Genomic DNA, 17,932 nt, shown 5'->3' on the forward strand with positions numbered 1-17,932 from the left:
CTAACACTGCTCTAAAAAATTAAGTTCGTTAATTAAAAAAACAAAGGAACAAATTACTACCACGAGAATACGGGTGACCAAAAAAAGAGTATATTCTCCCTCCAAAGAGTTAATACAATTCCCCTTTAAACAGCTGCTCATGCGTATACGTGTTTGCCCCCCTTTTAAGACTTACTCACATCTCAGTTTTCTTTGACAAAGTTAAGCAGCATTAATGTTAAATGGGAAACATATTGTATTTCTATCCTAAATTACATCCACGCACTAAAAGTAGGGACTTGGATATCTTCAATTAGTGGAGACTAAAGAGCTGTGGAGTTTGTGTGGACATACGCACAAAGGGTTTTTTGTTTGTTTTTCTAGCTCTAAAGATGACAGAGCAAATACCTCAGAGTATTTATTTATGGCCCTATTTTTATCAGAAGCCGTTAAAGATATGTACCAGGTTCTGTAAAGTAAATCAATAATTTCTCTGAAGTTAAGTGGTTCTATTTCAAGAACACCCCGCTCTTTGCTCTGTCTCCTAACAGAAAATAAATCTCAGAAATGCTCTGGGCCGTCCGCTAGGAACTGATTTACATCCAGTGAGGCCCGCCTGCTACTGAAAGAACCAAATCCCCAGCTTCTCCTTGAATACACCACAGTCCTGAGGCGGCGTAAGAACTTTGGTGGGTTTCATTCCCAAGCTTCCTCAAAGCAAAGCTGGCCTATGATTAAGCCCGAAATATTGGCAACGGAAAATGGGTAGGACGTGTGTGTGTCTGAATGAGGAAGTAAGGGAGTGTGCGTGTGTGTTGGCGTGGGGGGGTCAGAACACGAGGAATGAGAGACTGTAATGTGAGGAGGATAAAAGGGGAAAGAATGTGGGGGAAAACACCACTTCTCAGTTTATTCGATTCCTAATTTAAGACCACGGCACATAATTTTTTTCATTGGACTGTTGAAGGCAATCCAAAGACACTACATCCCACTCACTCTCTCTCTGATTCCGTGTGGCCTTCTCTGTCGTGACCATCCCAGGAACAAGGTTGGGAGGTTCAGGGTGTCCCCACGGGAGGTACCAAGTTCTCATCTGTAACAAAAGAACGCAGTCTTCTGGCGGAAAGACGTCAGTGTTGTTAGAGCAGGAGCTGCCGGGTCCTCGGTACTGAGGCACGGCTTCGATACCTACTGAAGCCGTAAGCTTCTGGGGACACACGACCACTGAGAATCTGACTCAAGGACTGGGACTTCATCCCTGAGAAACACACGAACCCACGGAACCGGGAGTACAGCCTTGGGAGCCGAGACTCCCCGCGCTGCGTGTCACAGTCTGACATCCTGAGGGACAGCGCGGCACGTCTGGCCCGCACCTGTTTGTGCCTCCGGCACCACGTGGGCTCCGGGGAAGCCTAGTAATCTTACCCTAATGAGGCCTGTATTTCAAATGTCTGAGCTGATGAAATCTTTCTGTATTTTCCGTATTCTGATCCATCAACCAACACAGACTTTTCTTTTTAACCTTTACTTATTTTGCGTGAAAGACAGCACACAACTGGGGGAGGGGCAGAGCGAGAGGACGACAGAGAATCCCAAGCAGGGTCCACACTGTCTGCGCAGAGACCGAACTCACGACGTTGAGATCACGACCTGAGCCGAAATCGAGAGTCAGGCGCCTGACTGAGCCACCCAGGTGTCCCCAACACAGAGTTCTATGATCCACTGGTCACGTTTGTCAAGTTCACGTCTATCCCTGACTTGTAACAACTATCCTTTAGAATTCTTAGAACGGTCTCCCAAACAACAAGGAATACAAAGACGTGAAATAGGATACCAGTAACTCTGTTCTCTTCTTTTGACAAAAATGCATTTTTATCAAATGGATTTTGGAATGTTACATTTCCCAAAACGTGACAAAACCACTTTTAAAAAAGAGGCACATTTTAGCTTTAAGAAGGAAAAAACATCATAGAAAATGTAAACTATTAATACAAATATAAGGAAACAAATCAATATTCTGTACTAACAAATATAGAGAACCACAGAAATAAGAAAAAGGCAAGCAGGTTACCTAACTTTATCTAGCGACGTAAGAATGTAGTTCTCCAAATTAACAGCCCCCTTTTACGTACACAAGTTGGTAAGGAGATTTTACTAAATCTTCAATAAAAAACAAAATTGAATTTGAAGTCTCAAATTACGTTGTTACACGAGGGTTGATGACTATGTATGTTCAATGTACGCAAAACACCTCAAGAAAGTACTTAAAAGTCACACAAAGAAGCTCAATCATAAAAACAACTGATAACTGCAGGTTTTTCCTCTACACGTACTCAGCTCAGATCTTCCTAAACTCTTAATTCGTGTTTCACTCTCAACCAATATGACACAGAGTACATTTTTAATTGCGATCCAGGAATTCAAACCCAGCTTCAGACAACTCAGACAATTCCCATACTTACGTAAGGACACAAACGTTAAGTGCCAGACACAGGAGATGCTCTGGGAAGAAAATTACCAGGGAAAAGAGATATTTTTTAAGTCTGTTTATACATCTGACTGAAACATCAGCCCCGTGAGACATCTGGGGAAGCATCAGTTTGACTGAGAGCTTAGCACAAATGTAGAACTAAAACGGCTTGAGCATAAAGTTTTTTCTCAGGCAAAAATACAACCGAAATAACCCGCTTTCAGCCAAGACAGGGCGACAGGGACCAGATTTACCCGAAGCCTGAAAACCTACATGGGGCGGTGGTTCTGAGGCGCTCAGCACGAGGCAGAGGAGGAGCGAGAAAAGCTAAGTGGCTCCCCCAGCTCACCGCCCAGGGTTTCCAGGTGGCAGCACAGGGAAGGGGAGCCCGGGCAGAGCGTGACCGCCTTCCCGTGTGGATGAAACAGGACCCAGAGCTCAGGGAGGCCACACTGGCCGGAATTCACAGGACCGAGTTCCAGAGAAGAGAGACCGGCAGGGACCCACACCTCGAGGTTGCAGCTGGCACCGATCCGCACACACTTGAGAAAACCATCCAAATCCAGGAAAAAACACTGGGAAGGAACAGGTGAAACCATTCCCAAAGCTAACCCAGGGCCAGGAGTAGTCTGTTTCCCATAATGCAGACTAGGAAAACCTCCCAACGTACAGGGACCAAACACACGCTCGGGGGCACCTGCCTCCATAGGGGGGCACCATCAGCCCAAAAAGGACATTTTTACAAAAACAAAAAGGCAAACCCCAGACTAGGAGAATATATCTGTAGGGCATAAATCTGAGAAAGGACCTGTACCCAGAATATGTACAAAGAACTCTGACAACGATAAAAGATGAGAAACAACCCGCTTACAAAACGGCTAAAGATGGGAAGACACTTCGGCAGATTACACTAGGGTGGTAAATGAGCACCTGGAAGGGCGGTGCACGTCAACAGTCTTTAGGGAAATGCAAACACTACAATGAGGCGCTAGGTGCCCATCAGAACTGCTCAAATTACAAAGACCTACCACACCAAGCGTCAGCCAGAATGTAGAGTAAGTCAGCTCTCACCCGCGGACAGGAAGAGTTTGGCCGATTCTCAAGAAGGGGAAACATTCACCGACAGGGCACTCAGCTATTCTCTGACTAGGTGTCACCCGGCAGGAAAGAAGGCACAGGTCCACAGCAGGACAACCGAAGTTCACAGCAGCTTCACGTGGAATAGCCTTGAACGGGAAACCACCTAACATCTACCGCAGGGGGAATGGATCAGCGAACTGGCGTGTGTCCGTATGATGGAATACCATTCAGCTGTAAAAGGGAGTGACTGCCTAACAACCCCTAACAACATGGCTGAATCTCCTAACCATTATGCTAGAAGAAGTCAAATCAAAAAATGTATACAGTAGATGGTTCCATTATCTAAAATCTAGAAAAAATAGGTTAATCCAGAGTGACAGAAAACAGATCAGCGGCTGGCCTGGGGATGGGGGCAGGTGGAAAGAGTCACAAAGAAATCTTTGCACAGGATGGATATTCCGTTATCTTGCTTTCGCTGGCAGTTTCATGTATGTGTACGTATGTAAAAACTCACCAAATTGTACACTTTAAATATGTACCACTTAACTTTACATCAATGATAGGTCAATAAAACCTTTTAAAGAAATTAAAACGAGTATTAAGGGTGGATACACTGAGGTTACTGAAAGAAGTCTTCAGTGACCAACCTCAAGGACTCATCCCATAAAGCCTTTACCAAATTCCAAAGTTCAAATTCATTCTCCTTCAGCACTTTTTTAAAAACCGGTTTTAGTGCTGTTATATAAATATCCTCCAAACTAGGACATGAGCTCCCTGAGACAGTAACTTAGATGTACATCCTCTACTGCCTGCATAATACACGGGAGTCAGGCGGGCGGACGCTGAGGCCAGGCAAGCACTTAGAAGCAGTTGCTGAAATCTAAGAGAAAGATACTGGCCTGAATGAACTGAGGGCGGAGCGGTGGGGTAAAAAACGTGGAAGGAACAGATCTAAATCTGGAAGCAAAACCAAAAAACCCCACAAAACGACAAATACAGAACGCAACACGGTGAGTAGAGGTAGAAGGTGAGGGAGGCAGAGTCCAGAATGAGGCAGTTTGCGGCTGGGACGCCTGCATGACGGAAGCACGGACTAAAAAGGGACAACGGATGGGAGAGAAAGAGAGGACTGCAGACACTCCTGTGATGCGTACCGACCACCAACTGTATGTACCCCGTGCTCGTTCTAGGCACCGAGGAGTGGACACCGAGATAAAGTTCCAGACACCAGACACCTATGCTCTACGGAGAGTCCAAAAGTTTTTCCCAAAACCAGATGGACATTGGCACAGCCAGACTAGTTATATTTTAATCTTTATTTAGCCAGTTTCTTTCGACAGGCAGCACTCCCAGAGTTTGCTGGAACATCCACCTGGACTCCATGGAACCCTGACTGCAGAAAGGGAGCAAAAAGACTGGCACACACGTCCTGAGGACTTAGAATCTGCACACATTTCCTAGAACTTTAAAAGACAAGCCCTCCCTCCCTAATTCCCACGGGCCAAACGACCCAAACAGCTATTTAAAAATCACCCGTTGGGGCACCTGGGTGGGCCAGTCGGTTAAGTGTCCAACTTCAGCTCAGATCATGATCTCACGGTTGTTGAGTTCAAGCCCCCAGCCGGGCTCTGTGCTGACAGCTCAGAGCCTGGAGCCTGCGTTGGATTCTGTGTGTGTGTGTGTGTGTGTGTGTGTGTGTGTGTGTGTGTACCCCTCCCCCACTTGTGCGGGCTCTCCATGTCTCTCCCTCTCTCGGAAATAATAAATGAATAAACTTTAAAAAATTATAAAAACTAAATAAAAAATAAAATCATTTGTTGCCACGTGAATTTCAATGCTGCCATCTTATGTTAAAATAAGGAACTACACAATGTTAAAAAGCCATACCCTTGTTCAATGGCAAAATCTGAAAATATCAAGATTTGAGAGTCATTGAAAAAGTAGACAAAGTTAGTAAGTTTAATGATAGTAACAAATATTGACAGCAGTCAATTTCAGCGTCTGAGATTATCCATGATGAAATGAAAGCTCTCATGAGGCTAAGCAATTACAGTTCAGAATATAAACCTTATTGTAAAAAAGAAGTGACTTATTGAATTACCCCGATCTAAAAAGATAAAAATATATCAACAGAGATAATGGGGAATGGGTACAGTAGAATAAAATCCATATAGTCTCATCCCTTTAGTAAATCCAGTCTTTTTTTTTTTAATTTTTTTAATGTTTGAGAGAGAGAGAAAGAGAGCAGGGGAAGGGCAGAGAGAAAGAGAGACACAGAATCTGAAGCAGGCTCCAGGCGCTGAGCTGTCAGCACAGAGCCTGATATGGGGCTCGAACTCACCAACCATGAGATCATGACCTGAGCCAACAGAGGACGCCTAATTGAGTCACCCAGGCACCCCTCCGCAATCTGCTTTTCTAATCACAGCTGCTTAAATGGCAAAAGCTGCTTAAATTTGCTTAAATAGTGAATGTACTGGTTTTAACTTTAATCCCATCACTGTGGTGATGGTTCAAGGAGGAAAATAAAAATCAAGATCCTAATAAGAGTAAAGGACCCTGAGCTTGAAGGGCAGCTATGCGCAGCCAAAATGCGGACCCTCGTCAATTAACACTGTTTGTAATCTCCAGTTTTTCTGTGAAGTAAAACCAGGCTCCTAAAATTACGTTGAAGAAGTATTCATAAACTCGGAGGCCGACCTCTGATTGACCATGAACATAAAGAGGGAACAGCCTGCCTAAGCAGTAGTACATGGAACGCAAACGTAGCCTGGGGGCTCCACCATGAAGTGAGAGACCTCTCCCTCAGACAACAGGATGACAAAATGCTGCTCATAAACATACACACAGACTCTAAACACAAATACAAAAAAGATTTTAAGAGTCGCAAAGAAAAAAGGTTAATGTTCTGATAGAATGGGTCAGAAAAATCTATTGAAGTCTTATCCTACCACTGTGTGTGTGATATTAATGTTGAGGGAGGCTGTGTATGTGGAGGGGAAGGTAGTTGGGAACTCTAGAATTCCCACTCCAAACTGGTGTGAACTTAAAACTGCTCTAAGACACAAAATCTATTAATTTTTTAAAACGCTATTATTCTCTTTGCTGAGCATATGTTGGTTTTCTTTAGAAGTATTCTTAAATGTAGCACTGCTCCTAAAATCCTATCAATATGCTTTTTTGGACAGAAATATGATAGAAGTCTCTAAATATACCTTCTTCCCTCTATTTAAGAAGATTTAATTTTTTTTAGCTGTTTTTCAAAATTTTTATTTAAAAAAATTTTTTTTAAATTTACATCCAAGTTAGTGAGCATATAGTGCAATGATTTCAGGATTCAATTCCAGTGATTCATCCCCTACATGTAACACCTAGCGCTCATCTCAGCAAGTGTCCTCCTTAATGTCCCTTGCCCACTTAGCCCATCCCCCCCACCCACAACCCCTCCAGCAACCCTCAGCTGGTTCTCTATATTTAAGAGTCTCTTATGTTTTGTCTCCCTCCCTGTTTTTATATTATTTTTGTTTCTCTTCCCTTATGTTTATCTGTTTTGTATCTTAAATTCCATATGAGTGAAGTCATTTATTTGTTTTTCTCTAATTTCACTTAGCATAATACACTCTACATTGTTGCAAACAGCAGAATTTCATTCTTTTTGATTGTCGAGTAATACTCCATCACACACACACACACACACACACACACACACACACACACCATCTTCTTCATTCATTCATCCATTGATGGACTTTTGGGCTCTTTCCATACTTTGGCTATTGTCGATAGTGCTGCTATAAACATGGGGGTGCATGTGCCCCTTCGAAACAGCACTCCTGTACCCTTTGCATAAATACCCAGTAGTGCAATTGCTGGGTCATAGGGTAGTTCTATTTTTAATTTTTTGAGGAACCTTCATACTGTTTTCCAGAGTGGCTGCCCCAGTTGGTATTCCCACAAACAGTACAAAAGAGATCCTCTTTCTCTGCATCCTTGCCAACATCTGTTGTTGCCTGAGTTGTTAGCGTTAGCCATTCTGTCAGGTGTGAGGTGGTATCTCATTGTGGTTTGAATTTGTTTTTCCCTGATGATGAGTGACGTTGAGCATTTTTCATGGGTCTGCAAGCCATCTGGATGTCTTCTTTAGAAAAGTGTCTCTTCATGTCTTTTGCCCATTTCTTCACTGGATTATTTGGTTTTTGGGTGCTGAGTTTGATAAGTTCTTTATAGATTTTGGATACTAACCCTTTATCTGATATGTCATTTGCAAATATCTTCTCCCATTCTGTCGGTTGCCTTCTAGTTTTGCTGATTGTTTTCTTTGCTGTGCTGAAGCTTTTTATTTTGATGAGGTCTCAATAGTTCATTTTTTGCTTTTGTTTCCCTTGCCTCTGGAGGCATGTTGAGAAAGAAATTGCTGCGGCTGAGGTCAAAGAGGTTGTTGCCTGCTTTCTCCTCTAGGGTTTTGATGGTTTCCTGTCTTACATTTAGGTCTTTCATCCATTTTGAGTTTATTTTTGTGGTGTAAGAAAAGTGGTCTAGTTTCATTCTTCTACATGTTGCTGTCCATTTCTCCCAGCACCATTTGCTAAAGAGACTTTTTTCCATTGGATACTCTTTCCTGCTTTGTCAAAGATTAGTTGCCCACACATTTGTGGGTCCAATTCTGGGTTCTCTATTCTATTCCATTGGTCTATGTGTCTGTTTTTGTGCCAGTACCATACTGTTTTGATGATTACAGTGTTGTAGTAGAGGCTAAAGTCTGGGATTGTGATGCCTCCTGCTTTGGTTTTCTTTTTCAATATTACTTTGGCTATTTGGGGTCTTTTGTGGTTCCATACAAATTTTAGGATTGTTTGTCTGGCTTTAAGAATGAGGTGCAATTTTGATTGGGATTGCATTGGATGTATAGATTGTTTTGGGTAGTATTGACATTTTAACAATATTTATTCTTCCAATCCATGAGCATGGAATGTTTTTCCATTTCTTTGTGTCTTCTTCAATTCCTTCATAAGTTTTCTATAGTTTTCAACATATAGATCTTTTACATCTATGATTAGGGTTAGTCCTAGGTATTTAATGGTTTTTGGTGCAATTGTAAACAAGATCAATTCCTTGATTTCACTTTCTGCTGCTTCACTATTGATGTATAGAAATGCAACTGATTTCTGTGCATTGATCTTATATCCTGTGACTTTGCTGAATTCATGGATTAGTTCTAGCAGTTTTTTTGTGGAATCTTTTGGGTTTTCCAAATAGAGAATCATGTCATCTGTGAAGAGTGAAAGTTTGACTTCCTCCTTGCTGATTTGGATACCTTTTATTCTTTTGTGTTGTCTGATTGCTGAGGCTAGGACTTCCAATAGTCTGTTGAGTTAACAGTGGTTAGAGTGGACATCCCTGTCCTGACCTTAGAGGGAAGGCTCTCAGTTTTTCCCCATTGAGGATATATCAGCAGTGGGTCTTTCAATGAGGTATGATCCTTCTATCCCTACTTTCTTGAGGGTTTTTATGAAGAAAGGATGCTGTATTTTTTCAAGTGCTTTCTCTGCATCTATTGAGAGGATCATGTGGTTCTTGTCCTTTCTTTTATTGATGTGATGAATCATTGGTTGTTTTGCGGATATTGAACCAGCCCTGCATCCCAGGTATAAATCCCACTTGATCGTGGTGAATAATTCTTTTAAGGCATCATTGGATCCGATTGGCTAGTATCTTGCTGAGGACTTTTGCATCCATGTTCATCAGACAAACTGGTCTATAATTCTTTTTAGTGGGGTCTTTGTCTGGTTTTGGAATCAAGGTAATTTTGGCAAGACAATTTAATCTTGATTCAGCTACGTAAATACTTTTTAAAACTCTGATCAGTCTTTTAGTATAGAGATAACCAGTCCCTGAAAAGCACCTGCCAGTTTCTTCACAATTACTGCTGTCTCTTCCTCCTCAGATAGAAAAGGAGGCAGTGGCCAACATGATCAGCTGTCATACAAGCTCAAACTCTCCTTCCTTTGACTGTTTATACTGTTTCACAATCTCACATGAACAGTTACACCATTACCCGTGAATTTGATACACACTTCTATTTTTTCTAGATTGTAAGTCACAAGTGCAATGAGTCTGTCTTACTCATCATTGTTTGCTGGTCCTGAAACACTGCCTGACATGTATCATAGCAGGTGTTTTAATTCACAAATAATTCACAACTCCACAAATAAAGGAGTAATCATCCAAAAGAGGGTAAGAATTCCTTCATCTTGCTGATGGGAACATCATATTATACTAAGTACTTTGAAGACATTATCTCATTTCATTATCACAACGACCCTGCCAGTCAGCAGACGCAGCCCCCTTTCAGAAGTGAGGAATCTGCAACATCAATAAAGCAGAATCAGGACTCACACGAAATCCAAGTACCTGCCTACAGCATCACACTGCCTCTGTATTACCACACCTGATCCCAGGAGCCATGCACGACAATTAGCCTCGTTAGCTTCTGAGTACAGTTGGCTACTACCTAACGTAATGATTCCTCAATTAGTTCCATTTTTCCGTCTGTATTTCATCTGTGGGTAAGATAAACAAATTGTAAGAAAATAAGCTAAAAACTGGAATTTCACTTTAAGATAAAAACAAAACAAGTAAAACCTCCCAGCAGGTCATCTGGATCACTGTAAACAGGGCAACCTCAACTTGGAACGCTTTGTCTACAGATCACATCCAGGAACCAGCGCATGTCAGAGATTGCCTACATGGCTACAGTTTCAATACTCTTTTAACAATTCCCGAGAGTCAAACTTCATGACTCCCTAGAAATTCCATTCTGGGCATATACCCGAGCCAAATGAAAACGTGAACACACAAAAGTCTGTATGCAAATGCTCACGGAAGCATTACGCACGAGAGCAAAAATGTGGATAGGACCCAGATATCAATTAATGAACAAAATATGGTATATTCATACGGCAAAATACTATTCAGCCATAAAAAGAACGAAATACTGACACATGCTACAACACGGATGAACCTGAGAACGTTACGCTAAGTCAAAGAAGCCAGTCACAAAGAACCACATATTACATGATTCCACTTATATGACATGTCCAGAAAACCCAAATCCATGGAGAAAGAAAGTAGATTAGGGGCTGCCTGCTGCTCAGAGCGTTTGGGTAAATGGGGAGAGACTGCTAATGGGCATATGGTTTCTCTCTCAGGTAGTGAAAATGATCTGAAATTAAACAGTGGTGACGGCTGCACAACTCTTGAATATACTAAAAGCCACAGAACTGCACAATGTAAATGGATGAACTACATGATATAGAAACTATTTCTCAAAACTGCTTTTTTTTTTTTTTCAACGTTTTTTATTTATTTTTGGGACAGAGAGAGACAGAGCATGAACGGGGGAGGGGCAGAGAGAGAGGGAGACACAGATTCAGAAACAGGCTCCAGGCTCCGAGCCATCAGCCCAGAGCCTGACGCGGGGCTCGAACTCACGGACCGCGAGATCGTGACCTGGCTGAAGTCGGACGCTTAACCGACTGTGCCACCCAGGCGCCCCAAAACTGCTTTTAAAAAGTAACTCTGGTAGGCGATTGTGATAGTAGGGAGGGCTATGGGGAAGGGAATGTTGGGAAGTCTCTTTACCTTCCGCTCAATCTTGCTGTGAACCAAAATGGGCTCTAAAAAACAAAACTATTTAAAACAAAAACCGGCTTGTCCTGTCTATAGTAATCCAGATCATCTCATGGAACTGCAAGAGCCCTGATTTTTTGTTTTGACTCCTCAATTATTTTAGTGTATTTTATCAAGGCAGGGAAGCGAACTGATAATTAAAACACATTTCAAGCAATTACATGTCATAAGCATTTTGGAGTCATCCTGTCAAAATTTCTAAGGAAAGATTCCATTTTTCTGAGTTGCTAAATTCATTAAAAATTATTTCCACTTTTACCAAAAGACTATTTCATTCTTTCCCCCTCCTTTTTCCAACAGGCTTCTTTCAGTTAGCATAGTATCTTGGGAGCCATTCATTTTGCTGCATCTGTCAGTAATTCATTCCTTTTCATTGCTGAGTAGTATTCCATCACATGGCCATAAGACCTGCATTTATTCATTTATCAGCTGGTGGACAAAGGAATTGTTTACAGTTTTTACCTATTATGAAAAACACTGCAATAAACAGTCACATAAAAGTCTGTGCAGACATGTATTTTCATTTCTATTGGGTACTTTTGGACTAAAGTTGCTAAATCATGGTAGATTTAACTTTTTAAGAAGCCACCAAACTTTTCCCAAGTGGCTGTATTAAATTTTACATTCCCACCAGCAATGTGTAAAGCTTCTAGTTCCTACACATCTTGCCAACATTTAGGACAGTCTTTTTTCTTTTTAACTTAAATTTTAGCCAGTGAGTATGAAAAACACCCAGGCTCTCCCTCCTGTGTTTCTCCTCTACTCTCACACTACATACTCCTACCACTTCTGATACCAAACATGTGGGGCTTTTTCCCCACACCCTGCGATTCTGTGATAGCAGCCGGGTATCCTACAATTTAACTCAATTCTGACACCATGTACCTGGAGCCAGTGTCAGATTCCACTCAGGACTCGGTCCCACGAGACTGCTCCTCCCTCCCCTTCCCGGCACCAACTGCAAGTATGAGTGTTAGTCCCAGGTTACACACAGCTTCTATCCAACTGGGCTACAAATCAAAGGATTTGTAGGCTTATTAACTTGCCAGAGCAGCTCACAAAACTCAGGAAAACACATTACCAGTTTATTACAAAAGGATACGATAAAGGATACAGGTGAATGTCCACATGGAAGCAATGGGTAGGGCCAGGTTTGTGGGATGGGGCACGGAGCTTCCACACCCTCTTGAGGCATGGACTACGTAATAGTTCACTCTCTCGGCACATCTACTTGTTCATCAACCCAGGAGCTCCCGAAACCACAAACGTTTTTTTGGATTTTTATGACATCTTCATCGCACAAGCATGATTCATCATTAACTCCATTTCCAATCCTCCTTCCTTCTCAAGAGAATGGGGCTCAGGGCTGAAAATTGCAAGCTTCTACTTACTCAAGGCTTGGTCTTTCAACGCTCATCCTGGAGCTGTCCAGGGTGCCACCCAAAGTTGCCTCATTAGAACAAAAGATACGCCTATCACCCAGGAAATTCCACGGGTTTCAGGAGCCCTGTGTCAAGAACTTGGGGAAGAGATATTTTTTTTCCCCCCCCAAATCATTTCAAAACCAGTTTGGGAATATACTGGTGGTATTTCACTGTGGTTTTAACATCTAATGATGTTAAAAGCATCTTTTCTTGTACTTATTTGCCATCCACATATCTTCTTAACTGTCCATTCAAATCTTATGCTCTTTTTAAAAATTAGTTTGTCTCCTTATTGGGAGGTAACATCTCTATGTATTCTGGATTCAAATCCTTAAACATATATGTATATTTTGCAAATATTTTCTCCAAGTCTATAGCTTATCTTCTCATTTTGCAAATAGTATTTTTAGAAGCATAAACATTAAAAAAATTTTTTTTTAATGTTTATTTTTGAGACAGAGAGAGACAGAACATGAGCTGAGGAGGGGCAGAGAGAGGGAGACACAGAATCTGAAGCAGGCTCCAGGCTCTGAGCTATCAGCACACAGCCCGACGCAGGGCTTGAACTCGTGAACCGTGAGATCATGACCTGAGCTGAAGTCGGATGCTCAACCAACTGAGCCACCCAGGCACCCCAAGAAGCACAAAAATTTTTAATTTTGAGGAGGTCCATTTTATCAATTTTGCTGTAGATTGAACTTTCGGGCTTTTTAGCTATGAAATATTGACCTAATCCAAGATCACAAAGATTCACTTCCATGTTTTCTTCTAGGAGTTTCACAGTTTTATCTCTTGTATAGGGTGAAGTAAGGGCCTAAGTGTCATTTTAAACACATGGTTATCCAACTGTTCCAGCACCAACTGCTGAAGACTATCCTTTTTTCCAATGCGTGACCTTGGCATCTTTGTTGCAAACTGACCATATAAGGGTTTATTTATGAGTTTATTTATTGACTTGATTCTATTCCATTGGTCTTTTTGTCTATGGCTATAGATTTATAGTAAGTTTTGAAGTGAAATATTTTTAAGTTTTTATTGTTGTTTTTTCTTTCAAAATTGTTTTAGCTCCTCAAGCTTCTTTGCATTTCTGTATAAATTTTAGAATAAGCCTCTCAATTTCCACAAAGAGACCTACGGACTGTGATGGGGATTGCAATCAGTCTACAAATGATCAATCTATCTTCCAATCCATAAAGATAGTATATCTCTTCATTTATCTGGGTCATCTTTAATTCACTCTGTAATGTAACATTCATTTTGAAACATGAAGATAAACTTAACCTTAAAATCTGGCATCAAATTATAATAGCAAATCTTACAAAAAATTATTCAAGAATCTTTCTTTTTTTTTTTTTTTTTTAAATTTTTTTTTTCAACGTTTATTTATTTATTTTTGGGACAGAGAGAGACAGAGCATGAACGGGGGAGGGGCAGAGACAGAGGGAGACACAGAATCGGAAACAGGCTCCAGGCTCTGAGCCATCAGCCCAGAGCCTGACGCGGGGCTCGAACTCACGGACCGCGAGATCGTGACCTGGCTGAAGTCGGACGCTTAACCGACTGCGCCACCCAGGCGCCCCTATTCAAGAATCTTTCTGACACAATTTCAAGTTTCCCAAAACACGTTCAACAATGAGACAGAAACAATGAACAAATAGAAAAGATCCGTTATCTTATGAAGTCTATGGGTTATAAACCACTCATAAAACTAAGTAGGAAAAAGTTAATGCTTACCTCAAAGATAGAACTTGCCTTGACTATTTTGCCCCACAAAAATCATTTGGTAGCAGAAACTAAATACTCAATTGAGTTTTCTCCCTAACTCCCATCAAACCCAAGAAAACTTCATGAACTGGAGCTACACACACACACACACACACACACACACACACAAATTCTCTCTCTACATGTATATACGAAAAACTTAATATTGCAAACACAATCAAATACACAATCTTCCATCTTTCTGTCTCCATCTTTATAGCATTTTTGTCTCTAATTATGAATGCATAAGCTTTCATGGAAGCATATTTGTCAAATAAAATGGGGTTTAGACTCTATCAGGTTTAAATTATGAGAAGTTTTTAAAAAAAAACTTGAAAAGTATGATTAACAAAAGATTTTCCATGAGAGCGTTTTACTCAAAAACATTTTGCAATTCCTACCACAAGCCATGTACAATTAATTACACTATTTCATAACAGCAAAAAATAGAAACTACCCAATGTCCACTGACAAAAAGAGAGCATAAACTGTGGTATTTAGTTACTGAATATCACATATCATTGAATCTTGTACTATAGTAAAAATGTTTATTTTTTTAAGTTTATTTATTTTGAGAGAGAGAGAGAGAGAGAGAGAACGCACACACACACGCAAGGGAGAAAGAGGATCCCAAGCAGGCTTTGTGCTGTCACTGCAGAGCCTGATGTGGGGCTCGAACCCACAAACCATGAGATCATGACCTGAGCAGAAATCAAAAGTCAGATGCTTAACCAACTGAGTCACCTAGGCGCCACATAAAATTGTTTATTTTCTGACTTTATAATATAGGTAACAATATGATGAACACTATAAATGTAATGCTGGGGGGGAGGGGGAGGCGGCGGGGAAATCCCAGAAGACAACAGGCATATGACTCTAAGCAAAACCAAACATACTGTTTGCACACATACATTTACAATAAAAACTACCTTAAAGAGGCAAAGGATATACAGCAAATTCAGAACAGTGGTTATAGGGGACATGGAGTAGAGGGAACACAAGGAGGCAGGAAAAGAGAAGCACTGCAAATGCGAATTATTAGTAACGTTCTAGATCTTGGGTTGAACAAAGGGTGTATATATCTCATAACTCACATATGTCATCTCATTCTTTTGTATGTCTAGTTATTATTTTTTAAAAACACAAGCAAAACCTATTAAAAAATTTTTTTCTAATGTTTATTTTTGAGAGACAGAGAGAGCACAGGTGGGGGACAGAACATAGAGACGGGGAGACACAGAAACCGAAGCAGGCTCCAGGCTCTGAGCTGTGATCACAGAGGCCGGCACGGGGCTCAAACCCATGAATCGTGAGATCATGACGTGAGCCGAAGTCGGATGCTCTACCGACAGAGACAGCCACGGGGCCCAAAACTATTTTTTGAAATCACCCATTATAAAACATTTTCCAGAAGTTCAGTTGAGCATTTAAGAAGACACATTAAAAAAAATTAAGTTTTTACCTTTGTTTCTGTTCAATTGCTTTGTCCAAGTGTTGGAAGATATCCTGAAACAGGGTGCAGCTGGACCGACTATTAATAGTGTACCCGTATCCTCTTTTCCAATATTGCTTCAGATCATTTAAATATTCTAATACCTAAAAACGAAAATTTCAAAAATCGTTATTACATTTTTTTAAATGTTAACAGATTCCCTGCTTTAACAGTGATTCTCAGAAAAGATTACGTTGTTTAACTGCCATTCTACACAAAGTATGTCGAGTTTATATTTGCCATTTTAAGCCCATGACACAGACAGATTTACGATGACACAAAAACTCAAACCGTGGGAGCGTAGAGGAGGGCATGCAAGAGCAAGTGAGGAGCACTCATGCCATAACCCAGCACCCAGGACACCGCAGGACAGAGGGTTAAAGACATGCTCACTTCCCCTTTCTGCGAAAATTAAAGTGATAGCAAATACATATACAGAAAAAAGAAAAAAGGATACACATAGAAGGTTATTTATTATAGCACAGAAAGATGCCAACAGCAGACTAGGAACTTTTGAGAACTTTATGAAGATAGAAACCAGACAGAAGACAAGTTACTTTGGTTCATGTGTCAGCACGGCAAAATTAGTAATGAAATTTGACCAAGAATCTAGAAAAGGAATGTATACTGGCATAGTTGTTCTAAAGGGCAAGTCGGCAAACTCCATAAAAGCATACATCTCTATGACCCATTTAATTCCATTTCTTAGGAAGTTTTAGTCACAGAGGAACACAAGAGAGAATGTGTAAGAATGTCTTAACACCAGCACTGCTTATCGAATGGAAAAAAGATTCCTGGAAATACTGACATTTCGTTAATAGGCAGATGGTTGACTAAACTAGGGTATACACATACTATGGAACACTATGCAGTTATTTAAACCTTCTGTATTGTAGATCTTCGTGCACTGATGTGGAAGGATCTCCAGGATGTACTGAATGAGAAGGGCAGGTTGAGAATAATAAATACAGTATAATACCTTGTATTACCAAGACATACATACCTACATGTATACATTATGCTGTTTATAGTTCTAAGAATGACACAGATTATCAACAGCAGCACAGAAAAGGGTTAAAAGGCCCATATTAAACTGACAGCAATGACTGATCGCTATGGAGAGAGGTCTTGGATTAGAATTGGTGATTAAGGCAGGCTTTCTCTGAATGTTAGACTCTGCACTCACGTATCATTTGATCAGATAAACACCAAAACTAGAGAACTAAAACGTGCAATTAAAAGAGACACAAGAGAAGCCTCTGTAGTAATTATAAGTTATTCTTCTCTGAAAAAGCCCCCAGAGAAAACTAGTAGTAGTTTTATTATAACTTTAAGAGCAAGAGCCAGGGTAAGTCATTGCCATAATCCAAAAACAAAACTAAAGAGATACTAAAAAGGCAATTAAATCAAGAAGTTGGCAAAAGGGACAAAGTAAACATTTTTTTAAAAGGAAGGAATTAACATTAAAAGAATTAAAGTTCTGTCAAATCCATTCAAGAAAATAAAAAACTGTCAGAAATAAAAAAGGAGATATAACTAAAGATTTTTAAAAAATCATACATGCACACTATTGAAACTTTATCTCAAAAAGATTTGAAAATGTAAATGAAATAAGTGTTTTTTCTAGAAAAATACAAATTACCCAAACTGACTCAGAAAAATCTGATCATACAAAATAGAGACAAAGGTCTACCTAAAACATACCAGGTATATTTGTTTTCTTTTCTTTTTTTTTTTTAAATAATTTTTGTTAAGTTTACTTATTAATCTTGAAAGAGAGAGAGAGAATCCCAAGCAGGCTCTGCACGGTCAGCGCAGAGTGGGATACAGGGCCTGAACTCACGAACTACGAGATCCTGACCTGAGGTGAAGTCCAGAGTCGGATGCTTAACCAACCGACTGGGCCACCCTGGTGCCCCCAGGTATATATGGTTTTAAATAGGAGCTCTACGAAACCTTCAAGAAGGGTTAGTTCCTAATATTTAAATTATTCCAAGGTACAGGGAAAGATGGAAAGCTTCTGAACTCATTTTA

The 17,932-nt window shown here is 40.6% G+C and overlaps 1 protein-coding gene across 1 annotated transcript in view; it reads right to left on the reverse strand.

The window, feature by feature from the left end:
- MINPP1 (multiple inositol-polyphosphate phosphatase 1) overlaps positions 1-17,932 on the reverse strand; it is a 47,530-nt gene that overhangs the window by 14,578 nt on the left and 15,020 nt on the right. Inside the window, exon 4 of the mRNA XM_058696315.1 lies at positions 15,869-16,002. Within this exon, the coding sequence (XP_058552298.1) occupies positions 15,869-16,002 (134 nt within the window). The remainder of the gene's footprint in view (positions 1-15,868; positions 16,003-17,932) is intronic.

This window comes from Neofelis nebulosa, chromosome 13 (genome assembly GCF_028018385.1).
Source record: "Neofelis nebulosa isolate mNeoNeb1 chromosome 13, mNeoNeb1.pri, whole genome shotgun sequence".
In the NCBI taxonomy this organism is placed as follows: domain Eukaryota; kingdom Metazoa; phylum Chordata; class Mammalia; order Carnivora; family Felidae; genus Neofelis; species Neofelis nebulosa.